This window comes from Zootoca vivipara, chromosome 1 (genome assembly GCF_965207765.1).
Source record: "Zootoca vivipara chromosome 1, rZooViv2.hap1.1, whole genome shotgun sequence".
Taxonomy (NCBI): domain Eukaryota; kingdom Metazoa; phylum Chordata; class Lepidosauria; order Squamata; family Lacertidae; genus Zootoca; species Zootoca vivipara.
Window position 1 is genome coordinate 3963935 of NC_142582.1, and position 14289 is coordinate 3978223.

Here is a 14289-nt window from a genome sequence, read left to right on the forward strand (position 1 = left end):
TTGGCCATATTGGCTGCATCTAAAGATGTTTTTTTAAGAAGCGGTTTAATAACTGCCTCTTTCAGAGGGTCTGGGAATGCTCCCTCATAGAGAGAAGCATTCACCATCCCACGAAGCCCATCGCCCAACCCTTCCCGGCTAGCTTTTAAAAGCCAGGATGGGCAAGGATCAAGGAGACAGGTGGTTGGTTTCACTCGTCCAAGCAGCCTGTCCACATCTTCGGAGGTAACAGATTGGAATTGATCCCACACAACTTGACTAGACAGGACTCTAGCACTCCCTCGCCCCGGCCCTGCTCCCATGGTGGAGTCTACCTCTTCCCGAATTTGAGTGACTTTATCTGCAAAAAACTTTGCAAAATCATTGCAGGAGATCATGTGGCCTGTGCTGGGCCCCGATGGAGCAGGTGGTTCCACTAAATTGTGAACCACCTGAAAGAGCCCCCTGTTGCTGTTTTCTGCAGATGCAATAGAGGCGGTGAAGAAAGTCTTCACCGCCGCTACCGCCACTTGGTAGGCTCGACATTGAGCTCTAACCTGTGTCCGGTCAGCTAACCGTGTCCGGGTTAGAAATATGAACAGCAGAGAAAAACACTACAGCAAATATATAGAATTAATTGGGTGGCATAAAAAGGATAAGCGGGGGGTGGGGTGGGAGAATAAATAAATAACCATGGAGAGATGGAGGTGGAAGTCTTTTGATAAGAAATTAGAGAATGAAAATGTAAGATGTGTATATTAAGTTTGTGAAAATGCATAAATTAAAAATTAAAAAAGAAGAAGACTACAATGTTAAGAAGAAGCCTATGCTACCATAACCCTTCTCCTTGACATTTTAGTTTTCTGTGTGCACCTGTGTCCACCTGTATTCTAAAATAGTACAGCCTAGAGGCAGATTTACTGTCTCAGTGAGCACTAGACCCTAAGCCTCATTGTGAAGATAAAGGGTTTAGGAAACATGCTTAAAGATTAAGATTTTCAGGACCAAGAACAGGATGTGTTTGAAGGCTCAGTTCCACTAATTTTATTTTCAACCTCAGTTGACAGCCAGTTTTAATACTTTACTAGATGATAGAAAATACAAATTATTAGAAAAGTACCAGAATGGTACTTTTATTATTAGAAGTACCAGAATGGAGGAGTGAAGCAGCAATTTTGAGGCATTGTTTCTCTCAACCTCTAAGCAAGAGCGCCTGACTTTCTGGGATACATGAAAAACTTTGCACAGAAGGAAGCGCTGGGTGTGAGGTGCAGTGGGGGGGGGGGAATGTAGGTCTCAGCTTCTTCCACAGCATCACAGATATCGGTGAAGAAATTTGAGTGTGACTTGGAACCTGAATTGATCTGGGTGGTGTGGGCAGAAACGCAGTTCAAGCGCTATGGTGGCAAGGAGGGAGAAGCATTTCTGGTGCTTGGAAAGAAAGATCTAATCAGGAACATACTCCCTAGTGATAATCAGTATAAACAGTAAACAAGAAAGCCTGTTGGCCTCTTGCTTGCTTAATGTTGGGAAGATGAAGAATCCTTTAAAAATCAAAATCAATTCTAATAATGATAAAAAAATACCCTTTAAAAACAAACATTTGTGATCAATAACTCTGAAGAAAACCATAGCTAGTGTTACCAAAGTGTGTTATCCTCCTAAAGCAGAGTTGTCCAGCCTGATGCTCTCAGGTGTTTGGATTCTAGTTCCCATTATTCCTGACCACTGGCCAATGGCCATGCTGAGCAGAGCTAATATAAATTGCTTGGAGGACACCAGCTAAAGGAAGGCTAGCCCCAAACAATGGCGCTTTCAGTCTTAGACGGAACCTACAACATATTGTCTGTTGCCATGTTTTCCATTGCTAGTGACCAAGATGAGTTTCGCCCTTAAATGTGGGATATCTCAGCTCCACATTTGTAAAGTAGGGGGTGGGTCAACAGGTGGTTTGAGGGATTCTGTGTGTGCTTGAATAGCTGCAGTGGTGTAGCAAAGGGGGGCATAGGGGTCGTTGACCTGGGTGCAAAATGGTTAGGGGTGCAAAATTTCAACCCTCGGTGCTGCCTTAATGCAGGCATGTGCTTCTGTCACTGGGGTCCGTTGAAAACAGCTTCTCCATGAGAACCAGGAAGTGACCTCCATAGACAACATATCAACTTCTCTTTTCTTATCTCTGCCACTAAGATCTCCTGTGTGACGTGGATGCCATTAGGCAGTTGCATGCACATGTCATTTCCATCCTTTCTCCTCCCTCCCACCCCACGAGGTCCCAGACGCTGGCAACCCATGCTATGCCACTGAATAGCTGTGCAGTTACAGAACAGCAGAGGCCTAAAGCTTGTGCATCTCCAAGCACAATTCAGTGTGCTAATTTTAACCTACAAAAGCCTTTTGTGCTTGGGATTAGGGCTGGGCTCTGTCACTCATTAATTAATAGGTAGACTTCCTTTGTAATTTTCAACTCTAAAGCAGAGTTAACACACCACAGTCCCCTCCTTTATTAATATAAAGGACTGTGGAGGAGTAAACAAGTCGTTTCTGACTGCAGTCTCAAGGGTCGTAAGAAGAATCCTGCTAGAAGAGGCCAACATCCTGTTCTCACAGTGGCCAGACAGATGGCTATGAGAAACACGCAAGCAGAACCTCTCCATTTGGGATTCCCGGCAACTGGCATTCAGAGGCCTATAGCCTGGCCTATAGTGGAGGCAGAACATGGTCATTGTGGCTGGTGGACATTGATAGCCTTTTGCTCCATGAATTTATCTTGTTGGCACCTGTCTATCTTTGGAAATAATGGAGGAGTGTGCCTTCAGGGGTGAAGTCAAACTATTGGAGAATTACAGCGCCTGTTGTGGCTGTAGAGACTGATATGGGAGAGATATGTTGTAGCTGCGCCAGATGCTTTTAAAGCCATGCAACTGGTGGCCATCGCTTCCTCTTGTGGAAGCAGATTCAACTACATGCAACAAAGGTGGAGTTTATTCTGGTCCTGAACCTTCCAATATTCAGCTTTGTTGGGTGTTCATGAGTTCCAGTATGACAAGGGAGAAAAGCTTTTCTCCACACCATGCCAATTAGGCTAAACTAAATGTGCTCTTGTGGCATCTGACCACCCCTGACCTTTTGATCAAAGGCTATAAAACATCTAAAACTCCATTTTAGTGCAAACCTCCATTTGACCTACATCTCTTCAGCTTAGTTCAAAAATAGTATGCAAATTTCTTGTTGTGCACAAGCCAAACACCTGTTGTTTTTAACTGGTTGGAAATTCCCTTTGACCAAAGCAAGATGGAAAGTGATGTTCCAGGTGTGTTTGAGTAGGTAACAGATGCAAAAATAGTTCTACAGCACCACCTTGTGGAGTAGGCAAAGGGCTTTGCAGCTTTAAATTAATAAGTGAGACACCATGTTCTGATTGGCTGAAGAAATACTGCAAAGGGGTGGGGCAAGGGGCAGATCCTTATAGTATGAAGTTGTATTTATACTCTGAACATGCACATGATTTTTGGTGCAAATAGAGAAGCCTTATTCTCAGTTGTACCATATTGAGTCTGTCTGACAGAAACAATCAAGTTGTTCTTAGAACTTTGAAACTGAGCTGCCTGAACTTTCATTCTGGTCTGTAGTGGGACCCATTATAACACTCTCAGCAGACCTGAATATTTACACATGAGCTTTCCTCAATTGAGGGTATGATCTAAAATTCAAAAAGGGAATGGCAGTAAGCTGTGTGTGAACTCATCCCTTCCTTACTGCTTTCCCCCCAGCAGCGACAGACTTTGGTACTATGGCATCCTGAGTGAAGACAAAATTTGGCAACTCTCAGAAATAAGTCTAATTTTAAAATAATTCATTTTGGTACAGTTGCTTTTAATGGATCTTCTCAGTAGGTACCCTATATAAATATATTATTGTGTGCCTCCTCGTCTTGGTGTCCTTTGTGGGGGAACCACCTGCACTGCCCTAAATCTGCCAATGCTCCCAGTCAGATTCCAGTACCAAAAGTGATCTGGCTGAGGACAGACTGCAGGAGAGAGGTGAATAAGAGGAGGTTGGTTCAGCACATACCGGATATGCACTTTAAATCATACCACCACACATGTGATTGGGACTAACTCATTTAAAAATATCAACGATAAAGTCACAGATTTTAATGACTTTGGGTGAATACTTTTTCTGTGCACCATTTAGTCAGCTTTTACACTAGGTTATATTAGAGTTCATAAGTGAGGGGAAACCTTGGTGCATTGCATCCAGAAAACCAGGCAAGGATAAAGCAACCTGGGAAACAGAATGCCAAATGCTCACCAGTCCATTGCACTTAATCATAATCATCATTGTTTATTTGTATGCTGCCTTTCCACAGCTAAACCAAGCTCTGGGCGGCTTACAACATGAAAAGATTTACATCATTACAAAAACATAACAAAAGTTTTAATAGCCAATAAATTACATTTCAATAGGTATGCAATACAATTAAGCGATTCCCACATAAGTCATAATAAGGGCTAAGAATAATGAATCTTTAAAATACCAAAAACAACAAAATTAAGCATCTCCAAAATTAAATCTTGACCTCAACAAAAAAACCCAAAACAATACCTCACACCAAGTATCTCTAGGTATCCCGAGAAGCAGGTCCTGCCGGACTCACAGCGAAGGTGACCTCTGGCCTTTTCAGCAGCATCAGTTTTTGTCAGGGCCTCGCTCTTCTAGGCCAGGTGCAAAGAGGTTAGCAAGGCAAGGGGCAGGTCTGGCAGGACTATGAGCAAAGATATGTTATAAAGGTTTATAGCATGATCAGAGTGGCTATATCCACTCTTGCCTCTTCCAGTCTTCCTTGATTTATTTTGTTCATCCTGGAGCTGGGTACTTCTTCTGTACTCTGTATAAAACAGGCTCTAGATCATGCACAGGGGGTCCCAAGCTGCAGGACTCTCTCCAAATGGAGCCTTGAATGCATGGAGAACAGGGTTGGGAAGTGTGACTCTGAGCAAAGATATATTATAAAGGTTTCTAGAATGATCTGAGTGTGACCCTCTTGATCTGGTTGGCCATCTGCACAAGGCTTTGTTTACTTATGCCCTTCCAGTTGGCCGCTGGAAATAAATAACATTCTTCTTTGTACTTAGATTTTCTGTCAAAACCTTCATTTCCAATCTATGTGTGGTTCTGTTTTATTTCTCTTCATTATCAGAAACTTTTAATAATAAAGAATGGAGTGTAATTTTTCACTGATTCTCATGCATACCACCAAGCCATACCGATTTATGCCTATTTCTTGCCTACTTTCCAGGTTATCTCGCCCCCCGGAACCTTCCCAGTGCCGGTTTCTTCCCATTTCTTCAAACTGTGCTTTGTAGTTCAGATGCCAGGTGCAAAAGCACACCATATACACCCGAAGACCTGCTACCCAAATTGAACGGTGTATCACCCATAAACAGGTAAGGGAGTAAGTCCTCTTGTTGCATAAGAAGGGGGCCAAGTTCTCTTCTTATGGAGGGTGGGGTCAAGGCAGGTGGGAAAACTCCTTGTCTGTGTACAGCAAAGGGAGGGGTGGACCATCACGTGGTTGTCCTTGATTAACTTAGATAGGATTCATGAGAAATCCTCATAATGTCTTGAAAGAGAAAGGTGAGGAAATATGATAGGAGAGTTAATTGTGAATGAAAAACCTCCCAAACTGACCTCCAAACTCAAGATTTTAGCCCAGAAGTTGCAAATATTTTAGAGTTAGAGAGAGCTGGATTCTCTCATAGCAGCCTTCTGGAGGCTGCATGCTCGTGGTGGGTCTTGGTTAGCACATTTTTGGGCTTCTGCTGGTTCCTTGTGGTTGCAGGGGCTCTGTATATTGTCATTAAGGTTGTGGTTAGACTTGTGTTGTTCCCAGTCTTCCTTTCATCATGCTCACTTCTACCAGCATTTGTCTCAGTTAAGCGCTGCCATTTGCGCTGGCTTGAACTGTTGCACCAGCAACATACAGTGGTGCCTCGCTTAACGAATTCCCTGCTTAACGAAATTTCTGCTTAACGAAAGGATTTTTCGAGCGGAGGTTGCCTCGCTAGACGAATGCGTTTTATGAAAAATTCGTCTAGCGAATCGCGGTTTCCCATAGGAATGCATTGAAATTCAATTAATGCGCTCCTATGGGCAAAAAAAAATTCAAAAAAATTCAGTGCATTCCTATGGGATTCGCTAGATGAATTTTTCGCTATAAGAAAAGACCAGTGGAATGAATTAATTTCGTCTAGCGAGGCACCACTGTACTGGGTGCTTCTGCTATACTGTTGCAGAATTGCGATGGAACTGCAGTCTTGGATCTGGCCTTATCCCCTTTTTGCCTTACCCTATGAGAAAGACCACCAGGGGGGAAAGCAAATAGCTTGTCCGTAATGGAAATAACATCAAGATTGGTTCCAGAATGGTCCTAGACCTAAACAAAACATCAACCCATTGCTTGAAATAAAGGGAGTGCTTTATAAAGAAATTCACATTTTGGTGGGAAGAACTTGGCCTGAGTGGCTTAATGCAAGGAGCTTCAGTGAAGAGGGTAACTATAAGTGATGATGCAGAATTCTTCTCACTCCTTTTTCCTTATCAGAAAATGGAGAAGGTCAGCTAACCCAGAGAAGGACAGCCATCCATCATCCCAGAGTGCTGATGTTCCCAAAAGCGAGAATGGTTCATTGGGTAGGTTATTTGATTCTATTAAGAGTTTAGCAAACTTCCTCTCTTAGCTGCAGATAAAAGTTATAACCATGGGGAAGTGTTTGAAGAAGGCCCCAGGCGAGTTTTATTAAAACAATTGCTTTGTTTTCTATGGGTACTTGAGTGAGTAAGCAATTATTTTAAGCAGCTGAGGATATCTTAGTAACAGCAGAAGCCTATATGCAGGTATATGCAGAGGTTCAGTGGGACTTGTTCCCAGATATGTGTGCAGTCTCATGTCCCGCGAGCTCCAAAAAGCTCAGTAGGACTTGATTCTGAGGAGGTCATTGATATGATTGTGCTTTATTAGATAAAACTATTGAGAATAGTTACAACTATGTGCCTTTATATTAGGGTTGACATACGTCTGGAATTTCCCAGGCATTGTCAGGATTCGGCCGTTGGAAACAATGTTCAGACGTATGGCAACCCATGTCGGAAGTGCAGATTTCAGGGAATTTGCTTAGAAATAGCTCAAACAACTTTGGCCCTGCTTGCTCATTCCATGGGAGGGTGTTTCACAGGGTGGGTGCCACCACCGCGAAGGCCCTCTGCCTGGTTCCCTGTAAGCTCTCTTCTTGCAGTGAGGGAACTGCCAGAAGGCCCTCGGAGCTGGACCTCAGTGTTTGGGCTGAACAATGGGGGTGGCCATTAAAGGTCACCTTTAAAGGTCAGCACCAACACTTTGAATTGTGCTCATAAATGTACTGGAAGCCAATGCAGGTCTTTCAGGACCAGTGTTATATGGTCCCGGAAGGAAAAATTGCTGAGTAACAGCAGCTGCGTTCCTCCATGGCACTTTCTTGGGGCGAAGTGGATTATGGTGTTCCTGTGGGAGAAAGAAGATGTAGGTGTTGGGGATGGCACAGACGTTTGAGCAAAACTGAAGGATTCAGAGGCTCTGGCAGGAAAAAAATTAATCTGGGAATAATAATAATATCTATGCTAGGCCTAAATTACGTGTCTAGATATGATGCAGACAGCTAATGAGCCCTGAGTGCTCACTGGAAGGACAGATCTTGAAGCTGAGGCTCCAATACTAAGGCCACATCATGAGAAGAGAAGACTCCCTGGAAAAGACCCTGGTGTTGGGAAAGATTGAGGGCACAAGGAGAAGGGGACGACAGAGGACGAGATGGTTGGACAGTGTTCTTGAAGCTACGAACATGAGTTTCACCAAACTGCGGGAGGCAGTGCAAGACAGGAGTGCCTGGCGTGCTATGGTCCATGGGGTCATGAAGAGTCGGATATGACTAAATGACTAAACAACAACAAGACACTATTTCTTAAAACTAAAGTACCCTTCCTTCTCTTCATGTATCCTCATTGGCTGGTTAGGGAGCCAAATCGAAAGTGAAATTTCTCAGGACTAAGACAAAGGCAGAAAATCAATTTTCTGAGCCATAAAAATTTGTGGCTCCCGTAGTCCAGTTTGTAATTGGATAGATAACAGGCTTGCTTAAAATAGCATTAAGGGAGAAAGGAAGTTCTGCTGAAGAAGAAACCCCCTTAAGTGAATGGGAGTTGTTTTAGAATCTTTGTGCATGGCTCGTGACGTGAAGGTGTTCCTTGGGGGAAACTGCAAGTCGGGGTGTCTGCGATGGGAGGGGAAATCCTACCTTTACTTTGAAGCATTGGGAAGGAAGTGCAAGTGTGTGGTTGTTGGCTGGATAATTACCTGGATTCAGGCTTCTGAAATCAGCAGGGGATGACTGTTTGGCTAGCTAGCAATTTTATGATTGCATGGTGTAGATAGTGGTGCAATTGTATGATGGCATGGTGTAGATCAGCTCCCCTATTCAAAGGCAAGAACATGATTCTCCCAAAACAAACTGGTTACTACTGGTTTCGCACCACAAACTGCCTTACCAGTTATTGCTGCTTGGCGGAACGGATTATGACAGCTACATTTATCCATGCCAAACAGAGGCACCGTTTACCTTACATAGGAGGAGTCATGAACTCACATTCTTTGGCAAATTCAGCATTTGAAATTTGTGTTTTAAAAAATCATTGCAGGGCTAATTGATTCAACAGTCCATCTGAGAAGCATTGCTGAAAATATTTCCTCATCAGCCAGCCATGCCAGAATTAACTTGCTCAACAAGATTCTTAGTCTGGGAGAGGTAATTTCTATATTCACTTAAATGAGATCACCTTTGGAATATCACTTTGTTACGTAGTATTAGTGTGTGGGTTTATTTGAATAAGAAAATGCAAGCATGTTTCAGGTTTCCAAAACTGCTATCTCAGTGTGTTCAAATAGCAACAGATCTTATTTTAGATTGTTCCACAGAGATCTGGTATAAATAGATGTACAATTGAATGTGATTTGACAATGGCTTGTTTCACCTTTCATATGAATCCATAGTTAAAATACGCTCCGTTTCTCCATTGTTGCTGCCGCAGCTGCCGCCACACCAGGGAAAAACAAGCCACAGTCCATCTAATAATAATAATAATAATAATAATAATAATAATAATAATAATAATAATAATAATAATATATTTGTTTATCACATACACAGCCCAACAAGACAATGACAAAACTCCACCAACAGCATACAAATCAATATGGTTAACCTGACCCAAAACACTCACCCACCCCACCCCACTCACACACAAAACAAAGACTACCACAGCCAACCACAAAGGAACAACCATATCCTAGACCAACCCCAACATCTCTCACCATCAAAAGAAAACAAGTGAACAGTAGAGAACCTGCACGAGCGACGCTGACAGAACCCCCCCCACACCTATTAAGCAAAATAGAAACATTGTCACCCCACTCCACCCTCCCCCATCTACTTTCCTTCCCCTCCCCTCACCAATGTCTCAACAAATGAAACTGATATGTAAAAATGCTAAGAGAGACATTGCACATATCCTTGTAAACCAAGAAAACCCTTAATAAAAATTTATTTAAAATAATAATAATAATAATAATAATAATAATAATAATAATAATAATAATATATTTGTACCCCGCCCACCTGACTGAGTTGCCCCAGCCACTCTGGGTGGCTTCCAGCATATATAAAAACACTGAAAAACATCAAACCTTCAAAAGCTTTCCTATACAGGGCTGCCTTCAGATGTCTCCTAAGGGTTACTCATCTCCTTGACATCTGATGGGAGGGTATTCCACAGGGTGGGTTCCCCTTCCAGGGTGGGTTCCCTGTAGCCTCACTTCTCGCAGTGTGGGAACCACCAGAAGGCCTTCGGTGCTGGATCTCAGTGTCCATTCTGAGAAGAGCCTGGGTTTCAGGCTAGTAGCAGCTTCATACTTTACATACTTCCTAGTTTCCAAATAGAACATGACATCTAAGAGAGAAATGTGCATCCCTGAGTGTGTGCATGTGCAGACAATCTATAGTCCCTTGTAGGCGTGGCAGTGGGACAGGCAGTGCTCCATATGCCTTTACTGGGAAGTATGGGGGGTGGGGTAGTGGTGTTCACCATCCCAATTTAGATTTCTTACAAGTTCTGGTGCCCTGAGCCCTTTTGCTAGCCTTGTGGGTGTAATAATTGTGATTTTCTAACCTTTGCGCCAACAATTGTAGCTGTTCACTATTTGATGAAACATCGAAACAACAAACTCATTTTCAGTTCTTCTTGTACGGGAATTTATTTTATAGATGCAGATGCACAAGTCTTCTGCAGGAAATCTTAAAGCTGGTATTTGTGAAGTCATGGCAACTGATGCATCATCACAGAATCTCCTTTGGGAAATCTTTGGAACAAACATCTATCAAACATTTTGCTTCACCAACTTGTCCCTTGTAGAGTCCTTTTTTCAGGAATTCAGAAGTCAGATTCCTAAAGTGAGTATCCAACTCATTTTTTTGTCTGCTAAATAATAACCCCAATCAAATTGCTTAGAGGAAAAGTTCCTGCTCTTCCCTTATCAGAGTGGCTTTTCACATTGTGCTCTCAGCATAACAGTTGGCAGTTTTGCGAAAGAGACATTTCAATTTCTTTGTGCTTCATGAGCTGCAATAGCTGGAAATGAATGTCAGGAAGAAGCAGGGATGGAATATCAGACTTTAGCTTTGATTGTTGGAAAATAGGCAGGCTGATCTCTCCTGGGTCAAGGGCAAAAAAGAGGGGAGTTGTGGAGACTGTTTTTAAGAGCAAAACGATTGCATGGGCAGGAAGTTCTAAACCTTCTCCTTTGTGTGACTTCCTGTAGCTTATACATAGTTTATATCATGGATATTTTAATTCTCAGCTGATTAGATTACATTTCCCTCCATCCTTGACCATTGGCCATGATAGATGGGGCTGAAGGGAGTCCAACAAAGACACGAGTCCATAGGTTTCATAACTGACCTGTGAGAAGATGAGAAGTAGGTACAGGGAGAGCTCAGCTCCATCTACCCGCATACCTCCGCATCTCTTAAGCTTGGGTCCCCACACCCACTTTTATGCATGATCAGAGCAGATCTGAATTTCGACAAATATGTTTACTGCTGCCCTTTCTAGTTTGGCCCTGGTTACAAAGAGTTCTAAAGGGACAATTCAACAGGGATTTGAGGGAAAGACCCAGAATCATTGAGAAATGAGCAAGCATTATTCACCCATAAAATGGTCTTATACTGTCTAATCAGGTGTTGTCTACCCCAATTGGTAGCAGTTCTCCAATGTCTCAGGGGAAGGGTCTTCATCAGCTCTAGTTGCCAAGAACTTCTGAAGTGGAAACGTATATTGGTTTGGTAAAAGGAAAAATAGAATATGGTGAAATAAAATGAGAATTCACTGGGTGCCTAGATTTGGGGCAAGTAGTGGGCAAGTGAGAGAGCCCAGCAGAGATTTAAAATCACAAGGCATGCAGCAAAGTAAAGCATTGAAATATAGGCTGTTTGACCTTTGAAATATCCCCTTCTAAATTGCTTCCAAAGTTCTCCACTTCCCTTAGCATAGCAAGAGACCACATGTTTGGTAAGTTAAAAAACGTTTACAGTGGTGGCTCGGTTGTCAAACGTAATCTGTTCCGGAAGACCGTTCAACTTCCAAAACATTCGACAACTGAGGCGCAAAGGGCAGTTAGCAAAGTCAATGGAGAAAAAAGAAAAAAAATGAAGCAGAAGCCATTCATAGAATCATAGAATCATAGAGTTGGAAGAGACCACAAGGGCCATCCAGTCCAACCCCTGCCAAGCAGGAAACACCATCAAAGCATTCCTGACATATGGCCCTCAAGCCTCCGCTTAAAGACCTCCAAAGAAGGAGACTCCACCGCACTCCTTGGCAGCAAATTCCACTGCCAAACCACTCTTACTGTCAGGAAATTCTTCGACTTCCGAGACACGTTTCAAAATGGAAGCAATTACTTCTGGGTTTTCGGCGTTGGGGTTCCGAAATGTTCGGCTTCCGAGACACTTGAAAACCGAGGTACCACAGTTCACATGATGGAAAGGAAAAAGAGCAAAGAGTTTGGTGTCCCTTCCTACCATGATGAGGGGATATAACTTAGCTAAGCCTGGCAGGTCAGCTTACTCTATGGTCTTAACCCCTTCATGCATTAATTAGAGTTACGCATTTTGGTTATATGAGGCTGGATATATCCAAGGATCAAACCTGGCACATCATGCATTCAAAGCATGGCCTCTGTCACTTCACCATGTTACTTCTTAAAGCTACAACACCTCTTTGCCTTAGACCATGTCTTTGTGTGGACATAGTAGCAAACTTTAAAAGGAATGAAGGCCCTGATTGAAGGCAAAATTCCATGTGCACTCAATCACAGGTGATAAAAGCATCCCTTTCAGTTAATAGTATTAATGCAGACATCACTTCCATATAGGAAAAAATACCTGTGCACCATATATGCACATACACTAACACATGTAACACTTCTATAGCCATCTGTTTCACTGCTTGTATATTTAATATACAAGTCATTAAGAAGCTGCAGACAATAGTGAATTCCTGCTGCAAGTGCATGCAGTGGTCAGCTATATGTTCCCTCCCTTGAATTGAGTTCAAAGGAACCTCTTTTTGGAATCACCAGATTAGGTTTTTGAAATTTGATTTTCCATAAGTTGCTTTCTGCTTTCCTTGTTGCTAATCCTGTTTTATAAGGGCATCACCGTATAAAGGAGCACCTTATTCCACCTGATGCTCTAGGGCTAGTACAGTACAGGCCTTTGGCATACTTCAATACTATCTGGGAGCCCAAGCCTGTATCACCGTTTCCTCTTCCTATCTGGGAGGTTTTGCAACTGGTAGGGCAAGGTCACAAGATCTCCTAGTCATGGAACAGGTTCCTGCAGGTCTGTAGTTCTCAACTCACAGCAGCACCAGCAACTGAAGCAAACCTCCACACCCCGTATATAGCTGGGCTTTCTTGAGGCTTAGAATGGAGACATTTAAATTTTCAACCAGGCCAAATTAATGTTTTTACTACTAGTAGTAGTATGGTTTGAAATATGTTTTTCAAAAGTACAATACTTTTACAGAATAGTAATAAAAAACCCCAGAAAGGTGTGTCCCTGAGCTGAGGAATTTATAATTCAAAATTTATATGCAAAAGGAAGGAGAAAAGATATAGACAAAGAGGAAGAATGTGTATTCAGTTCATCACTTGTCTTTACGGTATGAGGACTAAGGGGTTAAGCCAAAAGCTACTCAGGAAAGGTTTTTTTAAAGAGTGACTTGAAGTAAGTATGGAAGTGGGCCAGCACTATGTAGGTGATCTGGGAGTAAGTTCTGGGCAGAAGGAACAGCAATCAGGAAAAGGGGAAGTTTAAAGAATAGTTTGGTGATAAACCCGAAGCACCTTTCTTTGGTTAATGCACACTTCACGTGTTTTTGTAGGCATGATATAGCAAAGGAGAAATTTCTAAATCCATTTAGGCCATGCTGTGACCTGTTTTACTTATCTTAGGCCACCGTCTTGCCCACAGTTGCTGAAATCAATGGGGCAACCAGGTGCACTTTTGTGGGTGGGATGCTATCCTTAATCTACTGTTTCATTAGAACATCAAATGCTCTGTAGGACATTTTTCATCCAGACTCAGCCAGCTCATTCTTAATCTTGCAGGCTTCTTCTCTCCTGCCTAGTTTTAAAAAGATATCTAGAATGACAAGTGCTGAAGTCAAAGAAGTGACTAGTAGGCAGGACAGCTGCACTAAGTATGGTATCACACACATACTTTCCCCACAGAGCTGCCAGTTTGAAGTTGCTTCTCTCCCTCCATTGTGAGCAAGCTATGATTTATATGAGAACTGATGAGAACTGGTGAGAACTGGGGTCTTGTGAACTGATCTATCTACCTATCTTTTCCTTTTAAAAGTTTCACTTTTGTTTTAAGTTGCAGCAAGATTCTCAGTACCAGGTGGCTTTTGTCAAGGAAACAGTTTCGTTCTTATCGCTCATCTCCCAAGTACAAAATGAAACTTCTCTATGGCGCATCCTCCTGATGGCCCCAGATATCACTCAAGGTGTCAGTGCTATGAAGGATATGATTGCTGCCCTTCAGAACACAAGCAGGTAAAAGAAAAGGCAAGCTATACACCAAAAACATAATAGCTCTGCCTGGTATTTCGCTGACAGTGATGAAGTGGTAGCTTCCACTGACGGTTATAAAGGGA

General features: G+C 42.6%; 1 protein-coding gene across 1 annotated transcript in view; it reads left to right on the forward strand.

The window, feature by feature from the left end:
- Positions 1-14289, forward strand: part of ABCA12 (ATP binding cassette subfamily A member 12) — a 142762-nt gene that overhangs the window by 16503 nt on the left and 111970 nt on the right. The window contains exons 3-7 of the mRNA XM_035138968.3: positions 5279-5426; positions 6584-6672; positions 8710-8816; positions 10332-10517; positions 14010-14188. Coding sequence (XP_034994859.1) covers positions 5279-5426; positions 6584-6672; positions 8710-8816; positions 10332-10517; positions 14010-14188 — 709 coding nt within the window. The remainder of the gene's footprint in view (positions 1-5278; positions 5427-6583; positions 6673-8709; positions 8817-10331; positions 10518-14009; positions 14189-14289) is intronic.